Genomic DNA, 26,202 nt, shown 5'->3' with positions numbered 1-26,202 from the left:
AGGTACAGGTGTATGTATTACTATTATTATTATTAGGCTTTTGGCTATTTGATTGTTCTACTACCATTTGTTAAAGAAATTTCCCTGTCTCCATTTAATTGTCCCAGTATATTTGGTGAAAATGAATTGATCATATATCTGTGGGTCTATTTCTGAACTCTTTATTCTGTTCTATTGAGCTATATATCTATCTTTCTACCATTACCACACTGCTTTGATTATAATATCTTAATAAGTCTTGAAATCATGAAGAGTAAGATCTTCCATTTTAGTCTTCTTTTTCAAAACTGTTTAGGCTACACTAGGTCTTTTGCATTTTATTCAAATCAAATTCTCAATCACTATAAAAAAAATTCTACAGAGGATTTTTATCGGGACTGTGTTGAATCTCAGGATCAATCTGGAAAAGACTAACATCTTAACAGTAATAATGGGTCTCCTGATGTGTGAGCACAGTACAGCTTTCACTGCACCTTTCCATTTATTTAGGTCTTTTTAAATTTCACTCATCAATGTTTTGTAGTTTTCAGTATGTACAAAAGTTTTACACATCTTTTGTCAATTTTATCCCGATATATCATCTTTCTGTTATTATTACAAATGGTACTTTTATATTTCAATACTCAATAGTTTGTTTCCAGGATATACATCATTTTTAATGTGTTTACCAAAAGCTTGCTAAACTTAAACTCTCTTACTAGCCTTAGAGCTTTTATATTTCTTAAGATCTTGTGAATAGTTCATCATATCCTCTACAAAAAAAAGATAGGTTTCCTTCCTTTCCAGTTTGTATGGCTTTTATTTCTTTTTCTTAACTTGCTGCGCTAGCTAGGACCTTCAGTATAATGCTGAAAAGAACTGGTGAGACCTCAATGTTTTATTACCAATCTTAGGGGGAAAACATTGTCTTCTACTCTTATGTTAGCTATAGGTTTTTCATAGGTGACCTTTATCTGGTTAAGAAGGTTCACCTCAAATTCCAATTTAGTGAAAGGTTTTGTCATGACTGGATGCTGAATTTTGTCAAATGCTTTTTCTCTCTCTATAAAGATAATCACGATTTTTAAAATTAGTTATTAAAGTGGTAAATAACATCAATTTTTTTATTAACTCAAACTTGTGTTCTTAAGATAAACCACACTTGGCTATCCATTTTTATACTTTTTTTTGATTCAATTTGTTAAAATATTGGTAAGAAATTTAGTGTCTATATTCATGAAGGAAATTAGTCTGTAGATTTCTTTTATTATGATGCATTTGTTAGGTTTTATTACCAGGCAATGCTGGTCTCACAGAAAAAGCAGGGAAGTATTCCTGCCTCTTCTATTTTCTGAAGTAGTTTACAGATTTGGTATTATTTCTTCCTTAAATATTTGTTAGATTTCACCAGTGGATTCTAGGAGCTCTCTTTGTGGGAAGGTTTTTAATAACAAATTCAACTTCTTTAATAGATATAGGCTATGGGTTACCTATTTCTTCTTGAATGAGCTTTGGTAGTTTCTATCTTTCAAGGAATTTGTACATTGCATTTAAGTTCATCTAAATATATTCTCTTATCATGGCAAATGATGGTTATAAGTGAGGGATACTGAAGCAGAATTCCAAGATACTAGAGACTCTGGGTTTTTGCAGGCCCCTTTGTTCTTACATAGATCAATAGAAACTGATTTCCATTTATAAGTATACATAATCAAATTTTGATTGTAAGTAAAGCTAGAGATGAGGGGGTGGGGCAATTCCATCCTAGTATTTAGTAGGCCTGTGGAGATGAGTATGTGGAGTTCAGTATTCATAAAGCTGATATCTGCCTCTTGTTACAAAGACTACCATCTAGCTTCATGATCAAATTAACAAAATATGCAATGAGAGATGAAGTGCAAAGAATACCAATCTAGGAAACACAACATCAGGACTGCAGTATGGGCTTTGACACTTTACCAGAATACCAACTCCTTTCAGCTTCAGTTTTCTAATCTAAGTAAAAGGAAGGTGATGAGAGTAGAAAATTAGATGAGGGCTACACAAGTGCACCATAAATGTTACATAAAATGTTATATAAAACATAAGTTTCTACTTTATTCTAATAGAAAAATGCTAATTATTCAACATTAATAATTATCATTTGGTAAAATAGTTTGGGTATGACTTTTCTAAGAACTTATTTGTATGAAGGTAGGTAAATTTTAAAAGGGGGGCCTTTAAGAAAACATGGGGTCTCCAACCATTTTTCCCAAAGACTGGGAAATCAATGACGGAGGTGGCACAGGTAGTTACGAAGTGGAGTGGGGATGGCACAAGATGAGGAAGCAGGTTTTTTTATGAGACTTCTGACTACAGAACAGCATTTCTAAAACCTTAGCATGCATCAGACCCACCTCAAGGGATGGATAAAAAACATTGCAGGGCAACACACTTAGAGTTTATGATCCAACAGTCTGAGGCGGGGCCTGAGAATTCATAATTTTACCAAGTTCTCAGGTGATACTGATGCTTTTGGTCTTGAAACCATGCTTTGAGAGACACTGCTGTAAAGAAGACCATGGCAGAGAAAGGAGTGAAAGGAAAAACCTGTCTAGCAGAGGAGATCTTAACTCTTAGATATCCTGAAGTTATATAATAAAGCTTTATGTGTGTGTATATATATATTTTAAGACAGTGCATCTTTTTCCTTCAATTTAAAAAACTGTCAGTGATCTGAAAAAGGTTAAACACCAGTTGTTTGGAAACTTATTTTAAAGAGTCAGGATCCATTAGCAATTGTGCTGTATTGTTGAGTGACTCCCTGATTTAAAAAATTAAAAAGCCATTTAGTGTTACTACCCAGTACATTAGGATAAACTGAAATATATAGGAAATACTTACATTGGCTTTAAAGCGGTACTATTAAAATATTTTTTTTAAAAAGCAACACAATCTATTAATTTCTACAAAGTGGTAATACCCTTAGTGATTATTCAGCAAGAAAGATGAGGTAATTTAGTGTTCTATCTTTTCAATTTTTGCATATCTTTTAAATCATGATTTAAAGCCTTTGTTCTAATATGTAAAGGAAAAATAACAATATTCTACAATATCATTGTCCTTAACAAACAAATTATAAGTATTGTAACTTTTTACAAAAAATGTTTCAGTAGATCACCAGAAAAGTGTCAAGGAAATAAAAGTCATAATTCTCTTTTGGAAAATTCTTAGTCCAATCATTTCAGATACAGTAAAGAAAATGTCAAGTACTGAACTATTTCCTAAATTACATTAAATCATATCACATAATTCAAAATTTGTCACATTCAAATGTAATAAAACATTAAACTTTTATCGTGAAATAAATGCAATAGTACTAGATTCAAATTTCTGGTAAAGCTAATTAGAAAGTAAATGTCAAAATTATTTTACTGATCTTATCCTAGTGAAAGTCAGCTGAGTCTCATTTGAGTTTCACCAAACACCCTGAAATATTTCCAAAGCCACTATCTGTGATAGAATTTAAATATGCTTTGTAAAACACATTTTTTTATCCTTTGAAAGAATTTTAACATTCACTTTCATGCAAATTATACAAATATTTCAAAAACAGTGATATTTCAGAGGCTATATTTCTTAAATCAAAGTGTAATGTAGAATACTTAATTTAATAAATTAACAATGAGATTGCATACATCTTACATAAACATATTTTTAAGAAATAAGTCATCAGGTCCTGTTGCTATACCAAATAGGAAATACTTAGCAAATCTTAATGGGCCAAGGGAAAAGGAAGAAATGTTATAAAGAATTAAAAATCTATGACCCTTTTCTAAAATACCATTCTTTGGTCTTATTCAAGGAAAATGTTTCATATAATAAAACCCATTTAGTTCTTTGTTATCTGTTAATAAGATCTATTGTAAACCACATTATATTACAATCATAAAAAATAATTTAAGTTATTCATTTTTTTCAAGTGTTTATGCCAAAGATTACCCAGATGGTTAACAGTAGAAGCAAAACAAGAAACCATGTTTTTCATTAATATTACATAGAACCCTCTTGAACTACCCTATTCTATGCCTTAATGACCTCTAACTGAGATGAATAAATAGTAATGTACATGGTATCCCTACTTCTATAAACTCATTTTGCACAATTTTATCAGATGAATGCTCCAAAAGCTGTTTTTCACACAATGAAATTCTCTTAAAGTAACAGTGACAAAAACAACTAACATTTAGAGGGTACTACCTATGTGTCAAGCACTTTAACTCATGATATAATTTAACTTTCATAACAATCCCATGATGTAGGTCCCTTTATTACTTTCATTTGACAAATGGGAAAGGTAATGTATTGAGAGGTTTAAGTGACCTACCCAAGGTCACACAGCTACTAAGTGGTAGAATAGAATGAAAGAGGCAGACCTATTCTGGAAGCCACATTCCTAGCTATTTTATTACATTATATCTACATGAAAATATTCTTATTGCCTATAGCATTTAATCCAAGCTCTTCTCTTTGGCTTTAAAGACTTCAAAATCTGATGTAACCTTAATCTTACTACAGTTCTTTGTATACCAGTCCCACTGGACTTACTGTTCTCTTCTATACAAGTCATGTTCTTACATCATCGTTATTCTCCTCTTACACTGAATGCAACTATAATTGGTCTATACTATACATTTTGACCTTATACAGCATGTAGTTGGATTTTAAAGAAATACACTCTCATGAGTATTTATCTTTTCATAAATAAATTTAAAACATTTACATTTATAATGACAATCAGACCTGCTTAGATTCAAATCCTGACTTTGTAAACTATTCATTGTGTGACTCTGGTTAAGTTATATAATGTCCCTCTGCCTTACGTTCCTCACAGTAAAATGCGATAAAACAGCACCCTCTTGTAGTGTTAATGTGGTGATTAAATGAGTTAATTAATGTAATTTTAAACTTCTTAGAACCCTTTCCCACTGGTTCCTTCACTGTGTCATGAAGCTTTCATGACTGATAATATATCTACTTCAAATTATAAACAAATTAGTTATAGTTTATAGTACAATACAATACTACAGTATTCTGATAATCACAGTTGATAAATAGAGATAAAAATCTATATACAAAGAAACAATTCAAAGCTGAGATTCTTTTCCAGGGTAAAGGAAAAAGGAATATAAGCTTGCTGGAATAGGTCTTTTTGTATATGTGAAAAAGAATATTATAACAGACTGAAAGTTTCTGTCCCCCCAAAATTCATATGTTGAAACCCTAAACCCTGATGTGATGATATTTGGAGATGAGGCTTTGGGGAATTAATTAGGTCATAAGGGTGGAGGCTTCATGATGGAATTAGTACCCTTATAAGAAGAGACAGGGGAGAGTTTGTTTTTTCTCTCATTCCTCTCTACTATGTGAGGACACAGCAAGAAGACGGCCATCAGCAAAACAGGAAGCAGGTCTCACCATACACCAGATCTAATAGCAACTTGATTTTAGACTTCCTAGACTCCAGAAATATGAGAAATAAATACTTGTTGTTGAAGCCATCCATTCTATGTTAATTTGTTATAGTAGCCTGAATTAAAAGAGAAATCTTTTTTATGTTAGGGAGTAAGATGTAGGAAGTTCTAGGAAGCCTACCTTTTATCTTCAAACAGAGAATACTTTTAGGTTGACTACCAGAGATTTCTCTATATTGAGGGTTAACAGCAGGGAGAAACAAAAACAAAAACAAAAACACTTTTCTTTCTAAATTCCTATAGAGCTCTAGTGAAATCTTTTCCGATGCCAAGTTCTACACAGATTTTTTTTCCAAAAAGCTAAAGTGAATCTATATAAGATGCTCCATATTTTTTGTTTCTATCCAATGGATCTGAAATGACATGGATTTTAATGTTATTTACAATGGTCCAATTACTCAGCAAGAGATGTGTTGATTTCCTTTTCCTCTGCTTATGATTTTTCTACTCGGTAACCATCCTTCCCTTACTTGTAGTAAATGTGTTACAGATGGAGCTGAATCTATCCCCAGCTCCGGGTTAGGCATTTGGCTAAAGCCCTAGCCAATGACAGCTTTGCATACCCTGCCCACAGAACTAGTATGGGACTAGGCATAAAACACAAGCCATTCTGTATGAATCAAAGCTAATCTCAAGATTTTTTGCTTGAGTTGCCAGGAAACAGGTGTTCTTTCTGTTGGACTTAGAACTCAGAGGATATAAGACTTGGACTGCTGGGGTACCACCACGTGTAGAGGACCCACCCAAAAGTGAAATTAATATGGAGGATGTACACATACACACACAGACACACACACACACAATATGACTAGAGAGGTCGATAAATAACACAAGCTGAGATCCTAATGACAATTTTAAGCTCCTGCTAAGCTGACTTAATGCTAGCTACCCTTGGATCCTTCAGTTACAACAGCCAATTAATTCCTATATGGCTTAAGCTACTTTAACTTGGGTTTTCTGTTATAGTTATGGTTTACAGTAAACTGTAAGACTCCTGACAAATGTATACCTGATGGAAGACCCACTCACATTAATTAAAAAAAACCCACATATATATATATATATAGTATTGGCTCACCTTTTGGTTTAATAAAGCACTTGCCAATTTCTGTACTTCTGAACTCAATAAGGTGGCTCCTCTGATGACTTTGCTGAGAGCAGCAAGAGACTGATGAACACTTTGTACTAAGCGAATGGCATTAAATTGTTCAAGAACAATGAATGATAATATTGGAGATCCTTGTCGATCATTAGGAGGCAACACTTTCTGATGAATCAGGTTTGAATTCTAAAAAGATAATACATCATGTCATATTTACTGAAAAGTAACACAAATCACTGATACATTAAAACACTCAAAAGTTATTAAAACCTTTTGCTGGTATATCTTGTTTTGAAATACTCTCTTTTATGACTGGCCAAATTTATTAAATCTGTAAATACAAAGGAAGGGAATTCTGCAGTTCACCAACACTGAAGTGGTGTGGGGGTGGGAACTGAGAAAAGGGAACCATGCTGAGAAGGAGCAGTCAATATAGGTGGAAAATGGTAAGAACGGCACATTGTAAGCCAATGCAAAGAGAGCAGCACAGCTAAATTACCACTCTACCGCTGGAGAGTGGTAAGGAGAGCAGAAGGAATCATGGCTATGAAAAATATGTGAATGGACATTTAATTCAATTTGAAAATTACCTGTATATATATTTGAAAAATCACACCAAAGATCTTGTACCAGTGAATATTATATCTTAGTATTTATTTCTACGTCTATACTTTAACAGAGGCTCTGATACATGGAAATTCTAGGGCTTCTCAAATTGTTAAGATAAACTCAAGGAATCCCAGATGTTTCTCAACAACTTATGTGGTTAGGAGGGAAAAAAATCACCTTCAATAGTATTCTAAAAGTGTCAAAGAACTGTCAAGAGATAAATCTGGGAAGACCTGTACTCTGACCTGCTCTACATTATCTTAATTTTCTCTATATATTCTGCTTACAATCCTAGTTAAGGATCCCCTCTCTTTGTTCTAATGGTTGTCACATTCATATCTTCCATGAGAGCACTGTCTCTTTTTCATGTATCTGGCATGATAATTTAATATCATAAAATGGTGATCTAGCATGGCTATTGCCATTAAATAAATAATCATGAAATAAATTTTATTGGTATGAGATAATTCCTGAGGATAGATTTAGGCTATGAGTTCAAATTTAGGCATTTTATTTCTATTACTGCTATATTTAAAATATTAAAGCTGCTGAAATCATTTTTGATAGACATAAAAATGTACATAAATATACCCACTTAAATAAATAAATGGCGGTGAACTCAAAACTAAATCTAGAAGAGAAAAAGAGTATAATATTATGAAAATTAATTAGAATTATTACCCCCTAGATTGAAATTAACTATCTGAACCAGAGCATGCAATAAATAACACTTAACACATCTCCAACCTCAATCAATTAAATAATAAAACTGACATAAAATTTAGGTTATAGACTTTCCATAACTCCTTATATTAAAAACCATTCCTGGAAGTGAATGATATGTGGTACTTAAATCATTATCAATCTTATACTAAGACTGGCAAAGATTAGCAAATAATAATTTAGTTTATGGATTTTTTTCCATCCTATTAAACTGATGAGACAAATTTGCACTGTTTGCACTATTTATAGAAGAAGAACACCCAAACTTAGGTCATTCAAGCAAGATTCCACTTCTCTATAATGTAAGAAAACAACAAACTTACCGAACTGTTAAAAAGGCTGATTTAGAAGAGTAACTATCAAAAATACTTAAAATTCAAATAGAGTTCAAGTAAGAACTATGGTCTAGAGATGTGCAGTTAGTGTAAACTACCAGATGAATTTCAAAGACTTAATATGAAAAAAGAATGCAAAATACCACATTAATAATTTTTTATATTGATTACATGTTGAAATGCTAATATTTTAAATGTATCAGGTTAAATAAAATGTATTATTAAAATTAATTTCACTTGTTTCTTCATATTTATTTAAATGTGGCCGCTAGAAAATTTTAAATTACAAATATGGCTCCCATTTGTGTTTCACATTATATTTCTATTGCATAGTGCTCGTCTAGAAAATATCAAGTAAAATTATGTAAGTTCAGCAATAAGAACAGAAGGACAGAGGAGAAAACAGCATATAGTAGGGTCTCAAAAAGTGTTTGATTAATGAAAGATGAAAAAAATTGTGAAAAAAATGAATAGTAAGACACACTGTGATATAAGCTTTGATAAATTAATGACAGAAAAATATAGCAGAAGACATCAAAGTATATTGTAATATATATTATAATGTAATCCATTTCCTATAGGCCTTCACAAAATTTTGATAAAAAATTAATGTAAAATAACTTTAACTCAAAAATAAATGTAGGGCTTCCCTGGTGGCGCAGTGGTTGAGAAGTCCGCCTGCCGATGCAGGGGACACGGGTTCGTGCCCCGGTCCGGGAAGATCCCACATGCCGCGGAGCGGCTGGGCCCGTGAGCCATGAGCCTGCGCGTCCGGAGCCTGTGCTCCGCAACGGGAGAGGCCACAGCAGTGGGAGGCCCGCGTACTGCAAAAAATAAAAATTAAAAAAAAAAAAAAAATGTAGATACCTTATACATTCTAAAAGGATGAATTATAGAGATTTATAGCAGTAGTAACATGTTAGAGTATTACATAACCTTAAAACAAAAAAACTTAAGTATTATTTACAATTCAAATAGCTAAAATCACCATGAGTAAATTATAACTCATCATTATAGTATGCTTTTTAGTGAAACTATCAAGGGATGACAGTCATATCTTTAGTCAGTTGGTTATAAGAAAATCTTTTTCTTTTTTCACAAATACAATTGATTGAATCGTGTACTTTTTTTTTTTAACATCTTTATTGGAGTATAATTGCTTTATAATGGTATGTTAGTTTCTGCTTTATAACAAAGTGAATCAGTTATACATATACATATGTTCCCATATCTCTTCCCTCTTGCGTCTCCCTCCCTCCCACCCTCCCTATCCCACCCCTCTAGGTAATCACAAACCACCTAGCTGATCTCCCTGTGCTATGTGGCTGCTTCCCACTAGCTATCTATCTTACATTTGGTGGTGTATATATGTCCATGCCACTCTCTCACTTTGTCACAGCTTACCCTTCCCCCTCTCCATATCCTCAAGTCCATTCTCTAGTAGGTCTGTGTCTTTATTCCTGTCAACCCTGAAAAAACCATAATTCAAGAAGAGTCATGTACCAAAATGTTCATTGCAGCTCTATTTACAATAGTCAGGAGTTGGAAACAACCTAAGTGTCCATCATCGGATGAATGGATAAAGAAGATGTGGCACATATATACAATGGAATATTACTCAGCCATAAAAAGAAACGAAATTGAGTTATTTGTAGTGAGGTGGATGGACCTAGAGTCTGTCATACAGAGTGAAGTACGTCAGAAAGAGAAAAACAAATACCGTATGCTAACACATATATATGGAATCATGCACTTTTGAAGGGTATCTTTGACATTTTAAAGTTCATTTTGTCATTAAAAGCTAAGTGTATTCACAGAAAATCATTATATAATTATGGAGCTGCTGGGGAATAAAAGATTGTGGATATTTTAAAACTTAACTGTTAAGCAAGAAATATCTTTGGGGCAAGAAAAAAGCTAGTCTAATTTTGGTGCAATTTAGGTATTAATCCAGAATTTTGTGTTTTAACTAGAATAGTTTCCTAAGTGAGATAATGACTTTAGACATAAGTAAAATGGATGACACATGGAAGTACTACTCTTTCTGTTCTTTGGGCTTTTTAAAATAATAATTATTATTTTGAGCTTTTTGAAAATAGTTCTCTCTCAGAAAGAATTTTTTGTCACTAAAGGAAATTAAGCAATGACTAGGCTAGAGATTAGCAAGTTTTTCTGTAAAGGTTCAGATAGTAAATATGTCAGACTTTGTGGGTCATAAGGTCTTTGTCATAACAACTCAACTCTGGCTGTTGTAGTGTAAAATAGCCACAGAAAATATATAAACAAACAGGCATGGCTGGTTTTCAATAAAACTGTATTTATAGAAATTGGTGGCAGGTCAGCTTTGGCCCATGAGCTGTAGTTTGCAAACCTCTCAAGTACACTACCACTTATTCAAAACATTGTGAAGATTCATGTATTGGTCTAGATAACATCAAAGTCCTTTTCAGATCTGCAATTCAATGAAATTAGTAAGATGTGAGTTATAGTTTCTATGTGTATATTTACCCATGACTTATAAAACAGTAATCAACAATTGGACAGACATATTTCTTTTTCCACGTCATACGATCATGTCTTTGTCCAAGATACGTTTTCTATGGTAAGAAAACTATTAAAAGACTCAATAGTCATTTTAAAAAGCAAAAAAGGAAATCAGAAATATTAGAAACAAAGGTGTGGTGGCTCTATGAGTTATAGAAAAGGGGGTAATATCTTCACTTCCATATGGTAGAAATTTTACTTTTGCCCTCCAGTAACCCTTCAATTCCTCTTTAGCTAATAATTTTCTAATATCTCTCTGGGAAGAAACAAACTTTCCGAAGTCTAAGTCCATATGGTTCTGGTGAAGTTGATTCAATTCAATTCCAGAAGCTATCAATAGTATGTGACTTAGAGCTTAACTAATCAAAGTATTCCACTGTCCTAACCGTAGTCAGGACATTCCATGTCCTGTCCATAGATGGGCAGATTACCAAACAGAGATAACAAAATGCAATAAGAATCTTGTCTGGGTCTTCTGATAAAGAGATACCTGTTTCTTTCCACTAGACCTGACCTTAAGAGATCATAAGGTAGAGAACAGGTGTAGTCATTTTGTGACAATAAAGAGAGAGGCTGCATGAAAAATGGAGCATACACACATACACCCACATATATCATTATCATATCAGTTTCAGTGCATCAGATCTTTCAGGATATATGTACCATATATATTACAATAAGTATACACACACACACACACACACATATATATATATATATATATATATATATATATATATTACTGGGTCCTGATGACATCCTTTCAAGTTCCTTGTAACAAGCTGTGACTGAAACCAATTTAACATTTTTTTCAGTTATAGGCACCATAAATTCCCCTTTTTTGGCCTTAGCCAGTTTGAACTGGGTTTTCCATCAGTTGCAATCCAAAGATTGTTAACTGATTAATTCAAGTTCAACAGACTCCTGTCTTAAGCATTCATAATCAGAGAAGTCAAAAGTTTGACATATCTGCATTAAATTATATCTGTTCAGAAGTGGATTTCTGATAAGCTTGTGGAAAAGAGATAGAAGAGAAAGGAAGAAAAAAGGTAAGAAAATAGAAGTATGAGTGTGGTGACTTCAAAGAGTTGAAAGAACTATAGAATTTCTCTGGCAGCCCATTTCCTAGGAGAGCTGGTTGCTTTATCAATTCTAGTTATTAGTGGACAGAGCTTAGATTTCTAAACCAGGTAACAACTATTTCTTTTCATACCAAGTTATTTGGAAGATCAAAGGAAACCAAAGCAGTCATGTTTTAATGTTCATTTCATTTAGTTCAGTTACGGTGAAAGGAATATTACTTAACTGAGCAAGCAGAGCTCAACCAGGAAAGTGTGTGCTAATTATCCAATACATTGTTCAAATCAAAAGTGTTGAAAGGGGCTTTCCTGGTTGTGCAGTGGTTGAGGGTCCGTCTGCCGACGCAGGGGACACGGGTTCGTGCCCCGTTCCGGGAAGATCCCACATGCAGCAGGGTAGCTAGGCCCGTGAGCCATGGCCACTGAGCCTGCGCATCCAGAGCCTGTGCTCCGCAACGGGAGAGGCCACAACAGTGAGAGGCCTGTGTACCGCAAAAAAAAAAAAAAAAAAGTGTTGAATGAATGTTCGTTGCAGCTCTATTTACAATAGCCAGGACATGGAAGCAACCTAAGTGTCCATCGACAGATGGATAAACAAGATGTGGCACATATATACAATGGAATATTACTCAGCCATAAAAAGAAATGGAGTTATTTGTAGTGAGGTAGATGGACTAGAGACTGTCATACAGCGTGAAGTAAGTCAAAAAGGGAAAAACAAATACCGTATGCTAACACATATATATGGAATCTAAAAGAGAAACCAACAAAACATGGTTCTGAAGAATCTAGGGGCAGGACAGGAATAAAGATGTAGACATAGAGAATGGACTTGAGGACATGGGGAGGGGGAAGGGTAAGCTGGGACGAAATGAGAGAGTGGCATGGACTTATATATACTACCAAATGTAAAATAGCTAGTGGGAAGCAGCCTTATAGCACAGGGAGATCAGCTCAGTGCTTTGTGACCACCTAGAGGGGTGGGATAGGGTGGGAGGGAGGGAGACGCAAGAGGGAGGAGATGTGGGGATGTATGTGTATGTATAGCTGATTCACTTTGTTGTAGGGCAGCGGTTGACATGCCATTGTAGAGCAATTGTGCTCCAATGGAGATGTTAAAAATAAATAAATAAATATAATACTAAATTCTAAAAAAAAAAAAAAGTGCTGAAGGGACTTCCCCCATGGCTTAGTGGATAAGAATCCACCTGCCAGTGCGGGGGACACAGGTTCACTCCCCGGTTGGGGAAGATCCCACATGTTGCGGAGAAACTAAGCCCATGTGCCACAACTACTGAGCCCACATGCCACAACTACTGAAGCCCATGCACCTAGAGCCCGCGCTCTGCAACAAGAGAAGCCACCACAAGGAGAAGCCCGCTCACTGCAACGAAGAGTAGCCCCCGCTTGCCACAACTAGAGAAAGCCCGCACGCAGAAACGAAGACCCAACACAGCCAAAAATAAATAAAATTAAATCTTTAAAAAAAAAACGTGTTGAAGAACTGAAATAAAAGGCAAAATTGCTGGTGACTAGTATAGCAAGTAAAATCAAGGCTGAAAGAGAGAAGAGGGGGTGGTTATTTTGAGTTGATGCACTGAAGCTGATATTGTAAGCTACTACATCGTTCTAAAAGAAAAATCGAGAGGAAGTTAGTGAGTGCTAATAGAATGGAGCTTTTGTTTTAAACAGAAATTATTAATTTTACATGCCTTGAGAATTTCATAGCTTTTATTTATAATACTGTGATATTAATAAACACCAAACCCAGTAGTTATCCCTAGGGAGAGAGGTACAGCATTGGCAGTCATCACTGTTAAGAGGACCTTTAGATCTGTCTGTATCTTTTGGGTCTCTGATAGAAAGCCATTATTTATATACTTCTTGGATATGTAAAACAAAATGGCATTTGTTTTTTAAAGAAAACTATGGATTAATATAAAAATGGGATATTAACAAAACCATATTTATTTCTAGGAAACAACTTTAATAGGCTATCTGCTCCATAACTTGGCTAGAGGAATGATTCTGCTGCTCTGTGAAGCTATCAAGAAAAGAGGTAACTTAGTAGAATAATAGAGTAAAAACACAATCTCAATTTAAAAGACCTAACACAGATGATGATATTTAAGTGGAAAATGAATAACATTTTAGAGTATTACTGACTATGTGCCAGGCACACCACAAATTTCCATATGAAGTTATTTTGTTATATTTTAATGGTTTCAGCAATATAAAGAAAGGGAGAGAGAAGAGTGGATTACGTAGAATGATAAGAAATGTCATAGAATTTGAAAATTTATACCTGTTTAGAGGAAACAATAGGAAGACATTTTGTTCAAAATGGACCCACATTGAATAGTTTATCTTTTCTTTCATGCCATCCTAACAAATGATGTACATTTTTTCATGACAATGGAATGCTTTTTTGGCATTCTTGTGTGTTCAGCTAACTCTTAGAAAGACAATAAGAAAGCACAAAATGCTTTTGTGTGTGTGTGTGCACATGTGTTGTTCTAAAGTTCGAGAAGTACTCAACTGTTCTAGTACAGTGAGCAAATTGGTTCATAACTTTAAGACTAAAAGGAACAGTCAGCATTTCAACAGTCAATACACATATTCACTGAGAATTTTTTTTTTAATTCCAAAACTGCATAATATTACTTAACAGAATAAGAAAGTCTACAAACAAAGCATAATCACTTAAGAGAGATGTGTAACTTAAAATTTTTCAAAATAAGAAACAGAGAATTTCAGCTTCTGTTTTTTAGCAGAGCTAGATACTGCTGAAAACAACTGAATATGTTGAATAAAATATTAAAGCAACTTCTTAAATATACCCAAATACCTATGATCTGAGAAGAAAGTAAGAAATAATTATTGAAACAACTGAGTGTTGGATTTTCAGTCTGCATCTTTATTAATTTCATCCTGAATGTTAACATGAAGTATTCTGGATTAGAGACAGATTATTTATTACCTCACAGTAAATAATGTATTGCTCCTACTCCTTTGCTCCAGGTCTTACCTTTGAGATGACCAGATGACAGCCAGATCAATTATCCTATGCAAGTAGCCAGATACTCCCTGGGCAAGGTATGCAAGGGATGGGAGAAGTGGTTAGGGTGGGGGGAAGGGTAAGCTGGGACAAAGTGAGAGAGTGGCATGGACATATATACACTACCAAACGTAAAATAGATAGCTAGTGGGAAGCAGCCAAATAGCACAGGGAGATCAGTTTGGTGTTTTGTGACCAGCAAGAGGGGTGGGATAGGGAGGTGGGGAGGAAGACGCAAGAGGTAGGGGATATGTGGATATAAGTATATGTATAGCTGATTCTCTTTGTTATAAAACAGAAACTAACACCACTGTGAAGCAATTATACTCCAATAAAGATGTTAAAATAAAAAAAATAAAAAAAAAGAGGAAGAAGGCAGCTGTTGTCTTCCCCTCCAAAAAGGATGCTCTAGGAAATGTAATGGGCTTGAATTCTAACCAACCCTGTAGTATGTAAATAAAATCTCTCCAGGAGCCCATGATCTAGAGATGTTTCCAAGTTTGGGCTTTATTCTTCTGTCATGGAAATACCTAGGAAGACAATGTTCTAGTCTCTCCAGTGCCCTGGGGCTTAAAAGGAACTTCGGGCTATAACCTATGGTCCTCTCAGGGAGATAATAGAAGTTTTATTATCCTTTTTGATCAGAGCAATTAACTAGACAAGCGGTTACAAAGCTAATTCTCATATTGTGTTAAGAGTCACACAGGCTGGGGCTTTTTATGACAATACTGAGATATCCAGAAAGATTTTTATTTCTCCACACTAGGGGTGAGAGAGTGGCAAACAAGCCACACAAACAAGTTCATTTGTGCTGGTGAACCTGAGCTTTTGTATTCATATACATGAGCTTGGGAAACCAGGGATAATGTCTAATATCTGCTCAAGGTGAAGAGGTAAAAAGGATATCTCCAAAAAACCTGAAACCCCAAATGACTACACCTTCAGTAGAAGGGTGAAATAGAAATAAACTACCTTCCACCAATCACCTGTGCCCCAAGGAATACAGGAAAATGGCCTATATTAAAATTTGGTAATAACTGGAATGGGGAGTTTATGTGTAGGAATCTCTTGTCAAAAAATAATTGTCACAGGGCTTCCCTGGTGGCGCAGTGGTTGAGAGTCCGCCTGCTGATGCAGGGGACGTGGGTTCATGCCCCAGTCTGGGAAGATCCCACATGCCGCGGAGCGGCTGGGCCCGTGAGCCATGGCCGCTGAGCCTGCACGTCGGGAGCCTGTGCTCCACAGCAGGAGAGGCCACAGCAGTGAGAGGCCCACGTACCGCAAAAATATAAAAATAATAATTGTCACAATTAGAACTTTAATGTTAGTTTGTATGTACTACCTTGAAATTCTAATAAATTTCAAGAATACTAGTGGTATCTCAAAGTATTTGAAAGGAGCATAATCCTTACCTTGACCTAAACCAAACCCTAATCCTACAATCTAAATTGGATGGTAGAATCCATTTTCATTCTTGGACACAAAAAATTCCTATAAGAAAAATTACCAGAATAATTAGCAGCTCATGGTTTTTGAAAAATCAAAATACTATAAAAGTTAAGAAGATAACTATCAAGTTATCATATACAATGTGATGAAAGAAATTTTTACATATTAAGATATGAGGGAAGTTATTCTGGCTTACACATGTTTTGACTTGAATTTTACAATTTTACACTAGCTAAAACAGCCTGCTTGTGGCTTATTAAACATACACTGTACATCTTCTGTAATTATTAAAGAAAAGGGTACAATGACCAAAAATAATGTCCATATTAAAAATAAACATTAAATGTCTCCCTTCCTGGGATGCCAATGTTAGTACTCCTTCGATGGTAAGACTCCCTTCCCAGGTGCCAGGGCCATAGACTCACTGTGTATGTACTGATCTGCTTCTTTTGAAACTTTGAAGGAATGTATTCCTGACTTGTTTGATGTTCTTTGTTCTGACAAGATATAAAACTGTGCTGAAAACCATGCTTCTCTGGAGCAGTTGATCAGTTATCTGAGAGACTGCCCTCTAGGTTATAGTCCTCAGTCTGGCGCAAATAAAACTCTTTTCTATTCTTATTACAGATTGTTTATTGATTATTTCCATGGACAAATGGAAAGAAGAATCAAATCCACAAAGGTCTCAGATAACTAAATAATCATACACAGAACATAAAACAATTATGTTAAATGTTTCTAGAGATAATAGAAAACCTTAAACCTTTATTTTAAGCAGATTTGGAAAATAATTTAAGAAAAGTTTTAAAAATGAAAAAAATATAAAACTTTAAAACTAGAAAAAATTTAACTGAAAAAATGAACTGGAAGACGGATCTGTAGAATTTATTCAGGATGCATCACACAGAAAAAAAGAAATGGGAAGTATTAGAAATAACTTAAAACAAATGATGAATAGAGAAAAACGGTCTAATATAATATCTAATCAGAGTTCTAGAAGAATAGTAAAGCAGAGTTAATACTTAAATAACTGAGACCTTGCCTGTACTGATGTACAACAGCAATCAAAATTCAAAAAGCCCATTAATTCTTAAGCAAGATTTAAAAACTGAATGAATTAAAGACAGAAAGAAAACAAATCCACACTGAATCCCATTAGAGTAAAACTGCAGCAAACCAAGGCAAAATAATTTTAAAAGCAGTAGAAAAGGAGGAATAAAAATTAACTCCTTAACTGGTAACAATAGAAACCAGAAAAGAGTGGAATTATATCTCACTATACATACTAATAACTATTAGTATAAAAAAAGTATACATTTTAAAACAGATAAATTAAAGCCATATTCAGATAAATAAAAACTCAAAGAGTTTACCACTAAAGGAATATGTTTGGACTCCAGGCAGAAGGGATGTGAAACCAAATGAAAATGCCTGATATGCAGGAAGGAATAAAAGACAATGAAAGTGATAAATGTGGGGCAAATCCAAACAAACAATGATTGTAAACAATGTTGACAAAGAAGACTGAAATATACAACAATAACTGAATATAAAGTTAAAGTTGGGGGACCTTCAAGATGGCAGAGGAGTAAGACATGGAGATCACCTTCCTCCCCACAAATACATCAAAAGTATACCTACATGTGGAACAACTGCAGAACACCTACTGAACAAGGGCAGAGACCTCAGACTTCGAAAAGGCAAGAAAATCCCCAAATACCTGGGTAGGGCAAAAGAAAAAAGAAAAAAACAGAGACAAAAGAATAAGGGCGGCATCTGCACCTCTGGGAGGGAGCTGTGAAGGAGGAAAAGTTTCCACAAACTAGGAAGCCCCTTCGTGGGCAGAGACTGCGGGTGGCAGAGGGGGGAAGCTTTGGAGGCATGGAGGAGAGCGCAGCAACAGGGGTGTGGAGGGTAAAGCAGACTAATTTTCACACTGAGAATTGGTGCTGACCAGCACTCACCAGCCCGAGAGGCTTGTCTGCTCACCTGCCAGGGTGGATGGGGGCTTCGAGCTGAGGCTCGGGCTTCCGAAGTCAGATCCCAGGGAGAGGACTGGGGTTGGCTGTGTGAACACAGCCTGAAGAGGGCTAGTGTGGCACAGCTAGCCAGGAGTCATTCCAGGAAAAAGCCTGGAACTGCCTAAGAGGCAAGAGAGCATTGCTTCGGGGTGTGCGAGGAGAGGGGATTCAGAGCAACACCTAAATGAGCTCCAGAGGTGGGCACCAGTCAGCACGGGCACCAGAGATGGGCATGAAATGTTAAGGCTGCTGCTGCAGCCACCAAGAAGCCTGTGTGCAAGCACAGGTTACTATCCACACCTCCCCTCGTGGGAGTCTGTGCAGCCCACCACTGCCAGGGTCCTGTGATCCACAGACAACTTCCACAGGAGAACGCATGGCACGCCTCAGGCTGGTGCAATGTCATGTCAGCCTCTGCTGCCACAGGCTCGCCCCACATCCGCACCCCTCCCTCCCCCTGGCCTGAGTGAGCCAGAGCCCCCTAGTCAGCTGCTCCTTATCCTGTCTGGGAGGGGAAAAGACACCCTCAGGCAACCTACACGCAGAGGCAGGGCCAAATCCAAAGCTGAACCCCAGGAGCTGTGCAAACAAAGAAAAGGAAGGGAAATTTCTCCCAGCAGCCCCAGAAGCAATGGATTAAATCTCCACAATCAACTTAATGTACCCTGCATCTGTGGAATACTTGAATAAACAAATCACCCCAAAATTGAGGCAGTGGACTTTGGGAGCAACTGTAGATTTAGGATTTTCTTTCTGCATCTAATTTGTTTCTGGTTTTATGTTTATCTTAGTTTAGTATCTAGAGCTTAATATCATTGGTAGATTTGTTTATTGATTTGGTTACTCTCTTCCTTTTTTTTTATACACATATATATTTTTTTCCTTTTTCTCTTACTGTGAGGGTATATGTGTATGCTCCCTTCTGTGATTTTGTCTGTATTGCTTTGCTTTTACCAATTGTCCTACAGTTCTTTCTGTCATTTATTTATTTTCTTAGTATAGACTTTAGTGCTTGTTATCATTGGTGGATTTCTTTTTTTGTTTGGTTGCTCTCTCTTCTTTCTTTCTTTTTTAAATTACTTCTTTATTTTTAATAATACATTTTTTATTTTAATAACTTTATTTATTTTATTTTATATTTTCCTTCTTTCTTTTATTTTTCCCCCTTTTCTTCTGAGCCGTGTGGCTGAGAGGGTCTTGGTGCTCCGGCTGGGTGTCAGGCCTGAGCATCTGAGTTGGGAGACCCAAGTGAAGGACACTGGTCCACAAGAGACCTCCCAGCTCAACATGATATCAAATGGAGAAAGCTGTCCCAGAGATCTCCATCTCAACGCTAAGACCCAGCTCCACTCAATGACCAGCAGCTACAGTGCTGGACGCCGTATGCCAAACAACTACCAAGACAGGAACACAACCCCACCCATTAGCAGAGAGGCTGGCTAAAATCATAATAAGTTCACAGATACCCCAAAACACACGAACAGATGCGGCACTGCCCACCAGAAACACAAGATCCAGGCCCAACCACCAGAACATAGGCACCAGTCCCCTCCACCAAGAAGCCTACACAACACACTGAACCAACCTTACCCACTGGGGGCAGACACCAAAAACAACAGGAACTACGAACCTGCAGCCTGCGAAAAAGAGATGCCAAACACAGTAAGTTAAGCAAAATGAGAAGACAGAGAAACACACAGCAGATGAAGGAGCAAGGCAAGAACCCACCAGACCAAACAAATGAAGAGGAAATAGGCAGTCTACCTGAAAAAGAAATCAGAGTGATAACAGTAAAGATATCCAAAATCATGGAAATAGAATGGAGAATATACAAGAAACGTTTCACAAGGACCTAGAAGAAATAAAGAGCAAACAAACAATGATGAACAACACAATAAATGAAATTAAAAATTCCCTAGAAGGACTCAATAGAGGAATAAATGAGGCAAAAGAACAGACAAGTGACCTGGATGATAAAATAGTGGAAATAACTACCACAGAGCAGAATAAAGAGAAAAGAATGAAAACAATGGACAACAGTCACAGAGACCTCTGAGACAACATTAAATGCACCAACATTCCAAATACAGGGGTCCCAGAAGAAGTAGAGAAAAAGAAAGGGACTGAGAAAATATTTGAAGAGAATATAGTTGAAAACTACCCTAATATGGAAAGGACAGAATCAAGTTCAGGAAGCACAGAGAGTCCCATACAGGATAAATCCAAGGAGACACATGCTAATCAAACTATCAAAAATTAAACACAAAGAAAAAATATTAAAAGCAGCAAGGGAAAAGCAACAAATAACATACAAGGGAATCCCCATAAGGTTAACAGCTGATCTTTCAGCAGAAACTCTGCAAGCCAGAATGGAGTGGCAGGACATATTTAAAATGATGAAAGGGAAAAACCTACAACCAAGATTGCTCTACCCAGAAAGGATCTCATTCAGATCCGATGGAGAAATGAAAACCTTTACAGACAAGTGAAAGCCAAGAGAATTTAGCACCACCAAACCAGCTTTACAACAAATGATAAAGGAACTTCTCTAGGCAGGAAACACAAGACAAGGAAAAGACCTACAATAACAAACCCAAAACAATTAGGAACATGGTAATAGGAACATACATATCAATAACTACCTTAAATGTGAATGGATTAAATGCTGCAACCAAAAGATAGACTGGTTGAATCGATACATAAACACCTATATATATGCTGTCTACAAGAAACTCACTTCAGACCTAGGGACATATACAGACTGAAAGTGCAGGGATGGAAAAAGATATTCCATGCAAATGGAAATCAAAAGAAAGCTGGAGTAGCAGTTCTCACATCAGACAAAACAGACTTTAAAACAAAGACTATTGCAAGATACAAAGGACATTACATAATAATCAAGGGATCAATCAAAGAAGAAGAAATAAAAACTGTAACTATTTATGCACCCAATAGAGGAGCACCTCAATACATAAGGCAAATGCTAACAGCCATAAAAGGGGAAACGGACAGTAACACACCAGAGTAGGGGACTTTAACTCCCCACCTTCCCCAATGGACAGATCATCCAAAATGAAAATAAATAAGGAAACACAAGCTTTAAGTGACACATTAAACAAGATGGCCTTAATTGATATTTACAGGACATTTTAACCAAAAACAACTGAGTACCCTTTCTTCTCAAGTGCTCATGGAACATTCTCCAGGACAGATCATATCATGGGTCACAAATCAAGGCTTGGTAAATTTAAGAAAACTGAAATGGTACCAAGTATAATTTCTGACCGGAATGCTGTGAGATTAGATATCAAATACAGGAAAAATGTGTAAAAAATACAAACACATGGAGGCTAAACAATGCACTACTTAATAACCAAGAGATCACTGAAGAACTCAAAGAGGAAATCAAAAAATACCTAGAAACAAATGACAATGAAAACACAATGACCTGAAACCTATGGGAATGATTAAAAGCAGTTCTAAGAGGGAAGTTTATAGCAATACAATCCTACCTCAAGAAACAAGAGACACCTCAAATAAACAACCTAACCTCACACCTAAAGTAACTAGAGAAAGAAAAACAAAAAAACCCCAAAGTTAGCAGAAGGAAAGAAATCATAAAGATCAGGTCAGAAATAAATGAAAAAGAAGTGAAGGAAACATACCAAAGATCAATAAAACTAAAACCTGGTTCTTTGGGAGTATAAACAAAATTGAAAAACTATTAGCCAGACTCATCAAGAAAAAAAGGGAGAAGACTCAAATCAATAGAATTAGAAATGAAAAAGGAGAAGTAACAACTGACACTGCAGAAATACAAGGGATCATGAGAGATTACTACAAGCAACTCTAAGCCAGTAAACTGGACAACCTGGAAGAAATGGACAAATTCTTAGAAAAGCACACATTTCTGAGACTGAACCAGGAAGAAACAGAAAATGAACAGACCAATCACAAGCACTGAAATTGAAACTGTGATTAAAAATCTTCCAACAAACAAAAGCCCAGGACCAGATGGCTTCACAGGCAAATTCTATCAAACATTTAGAGAACAGCTAACACCTAAACTTCTCAAACTCTTCCAAGATACAGCAGATGGAGGAACACTCCCAAACTCATTCTATGAGGTCACCATTACGCTGATACCAAACCCAGACAAAGATGTCACAAAAAAAGAAAACTACAGGCCAATATCACTGGTGAATGTAGATGCAAAAATCCTCAACAAAATACGAGTAAACAGAATCCAGCAGCACCTTAAAAGGATCGTACACCATGATCAAGTGGGGTTTATCCCAGGAATGCAATGATTCTTTAGTATACACAAATCAATCAATGTAATACACCATATTAACAAACTGAAGAATAAAAACCATATAATCATCTCAATAGAAGCAGAAAAAGCTTTTGACAAAATTCAACACCCATGTATGATAAAAACCATCCAGATATACACATAGAGGGAACTTACCTCAACATAATAAAGGCCATATATGACAAACCCACAGCACACATCGTTCTCAATGGTAAAAAACTGAAACCACTTCCACTAAGATCAGGAAAAGATAAAGTTACCCACTCTCACCATTATTATTCAACATAGTTTTGGAAGTTTTAGCCACAGCAAACAGAGAAGAAAAAGAAGTAAAAGGAATCCAAATCAGAAAAGAAGAAGTAAAACTCTCACTGTTTGCAGATGACATGATACTATATATAGAGAATCCTAAAGATGCTACTGGAAAACTAGTAAAGCTAATCAATGAATTTGGTTAAGTAGCAGGATACAAAATTAATGCACAGAAATCTCTGGCATTCCTATACACTAATGCTGAAAAATCTGAAAGTGAAATCAAGAAAACACTCCCATTTACCACTGCAACAAAAAGAATGAAATACCTAGGAATAAACATACCTAAGGAGACATGAGACCAGTACACAGAAAGTGTAAGACACTGATGAAAGAAATTAAAGATGATACAAACAGATGGAGAGAAATACCATGTTCTTGGATTGGAAGAATCAACATTGTGAAAATGATTAGACTCCCCAAAGCAATCTACAGATTCACTGCAATCCCTATCAAACTACCAATGGCATTTTTCACAAAACTAGAACAAAAGTTTTCACAATTTGTATGGAAACACAAGAGACCCTGAAGAGCCAAAGCAATCTTGAGAAAGAAAAACGGAGCTGGAGGAATCAGACTCCCTGACTTCAGACTATACTACAAAGCTATAGTAATCAAGACAGTAAGGTACTGGCACAAAAACAGAAATATAGATAAATGGAAGAGGAGAGAAAGTTCAGAGATAAACCCACACACATATGGTCACCTTATTTTTGTTAAGGGAGGCAAGAATATACAATGGAGAAAAGACAGCCTCTTCAATAAGTGCTGCTGGGAAAACTGGACAGCTACACGTAAAAGAATGAAATTAGAACACTCCCTAACACCATAGACAAAAATAAATTCAAAGTGGATTAAAGACCCACATGTAAAGCCAGACATTATAAAACTCTTAGAGCAAAAGATAAGCAGAACACTCTAGGACATAAATCACAAGATCCTTTTTGACCCATCTCCTAGTGAAATGGAAATAAAAACAAAAATAAATATATGGGACCAAATGAAACTTAAAAACATTTGCACAGCAAAGGAAAACATAAACAAGATGAAAAGACAACCATTAGAATGGGAGAAAACATATGCAAATGACACAACTGACAAGATTAACCTCCAAAATATACAAGCGGCTCATGCAGCTCAGTATGAAAAAAACAAACAACCCAATCCAAAAATGGGCAGGATACATAATAGACATTTCTCCAAAGAAGATATACAGATTGCCAACAAACACATGAAAGGATGCTCAACATCATTCATCATTAGAGAAATGCAAATCAAAACTACAAGAGGTATCACTTCATACCAGTCAGAATGGCCATCAACAAAAAATCTAGAAACAACAAATGCTGGATAGGGTGTGTAGAAAATGAAACCCTCTTGCACTGTTGGTGGGAATGTAAATTGATAAAGCCACTATGGAGAACAGTATGGAGGTTCCTTAAAAAACTAAAAAGAGAACTACTATATGACCCAGCAATAGCACTACTGGACATATACCCTGAGAAAACCATAATTCAAAAACAGTCATGTACCACAATGTTCATTGCAGCTTTATTTACAATAGCCAGGACATGGAAGCAACCTAAGTTGTCCATCGACAGATGAATGGATAAAGAACGTGTGGCACATATATACAATGGAATATTACTCAGCCATAAAAAGAAATGAAATTGAGTTATTTGTAGTGAGGTGGATGGACAGATTGAAGTAAGTCAGAAAGAGAAAAACAAATCCTGTATTCTAACACATATATATGGAATCCAAAAAAAAAAGGTTCTGAAGAACCCTGGGGCAAGACAGGAATAAAGATACATGTAGAGAATGGACTTGTGGACATGGGGAGGGGGAAGGGTAAGCAGGGACAAAGTGAGAGAGTGCCATGGACATATATACACTACCAAATGTAAAACAGATAGCTTGTGGGAAGCAGCCACATAGCACAGGGAGGTCAGCTCAGTGTTTTGTATCCACCTAGATGGGTGGGATAAGGCAGGTGGGAGGGAGATGCAAGAGGGAGGAGATATGGGGATATCTGTATATGTATAGCTGATTCACTTTGTTATACAGCAGAAACTAACATACCATTTTAAAGCAATTATACTCCAATAAAGATGTTGAAAAATTAAAAAAATAAATTAAAATATCATTAAAAACATGTTGAAGTTGGGTATAACGTCTTAAGCTTCTTGAATTATCTGCCAGGTAGGCAAATATATTGTTTAACTTGGGTTATCTATGTATGTACAATAAAATATCTAGGATACCACTAAAAAGTAGAAAAGATATATAATCTGTAAACTAAGAGAGCAATATATTAGAGAAAATAGTCCAAAAGAAGACAAGAAAGAAGTAAAAAAAAGTAGAAAAAATACAAAACATAACATATAATAATATAGTAAACCAGATTAATGTAAATAGACTTAATGTTCCAGCTAAAGATCAAACAAAATCCAGCTATAGGCTCTTTATAAGATACACCCATAAAAATTGATTTAAATGTTGAAAGTATGAAATAGGATATATCTAACAAATAGTAACTAAAAAAAAGCTGATACAGATTTATTAATACCAGAAAAATAGGAGCAACATTATAAGAGTTAAAGAGAACTACTATGATAGTGGTTCAATATATCAAGAAGAGGTAGCATTCTGAACCTTTATAATTCAAAAATTGATAGAAAAAAACTATTATATATTATGATTTGTGAACAAAACATTTAAAAAACTTGATCTAAAGAATATAATTTGAGAATAGCAGTCAACAGAGTAGAATACACATTCTTTTCAAACATAATATGAAACTAATCAATTTTAAAGATATTAAAATTTTTAGTTCAAAAACATAAGAAAGTATTAGTCCTATTAATTGTTTATCCTGGCACTCTAGATTTAAATTTCATTTAATTTTATTTCAATGCATTCTTTTGAAATTAAGGTATTCTGAGTTTAGAAGTGTAATTTAACAGATATACAAATCTACTTATGAACCTGAAGAAAGAAATACTAAAAATAGTTACTGGGTCAACCAGTTCAATTGCTGCTCAGAAAAAAATCTGTCACCTATCTTTTGCTCAACAAATTCTATCAACCTAAAAGAGACAGTTTTACATGTACCTTTTATCATATGAGAATTAATGGAAGTTCTCAAGCTATATAAAGGAGA

General features: G+C 35.5%; 1 protein-coding gene across 1 annotated transcript in view; it reads right to left on the bottom strand.

Annotated features, from left to right (window-relative positions):
- The window catches only part of DYNC2H1 (dynein cytoplasmic 2 heavy chain 1), a gene marked incomplete at both ends in the record, with an annotated part of 341,923 nt that overhangs the window by 31,665 nt on the left and 284,056 nt on the right, over positions 1-26,202 (bottom strand). Inside the window, one exon of the mRNA XM_007462583.1 lies at positions 6,571-6,780. Coding sequence (XP_007462645.1) covers positions 6,571-6,780 — 210 coding nt within the window. The remainder of the gene's footprint in view (positions 1-6,570; positions 6,781-26,202) is intronic.

This window comes from Lipotes vexillifer, unplaced genomic scaffold (genome assembly GCF_000442215.2).
Source record: "Lipotes vexillifer unplaced genomic scaffold, Lipotes_vexillifer_v1.1 scaffold2189, whole genome shotgun sequence".
Classification (NCBI taxonomy): Eukaryota; Metazoa; Chordata; class Mammalia; order Artiodactyla; family Lipotidae; genus Lipotes; species Lipotes vexillifer.
This window is presented reverse-complemented; position numbering and strand designations above follow the sequence as displayed.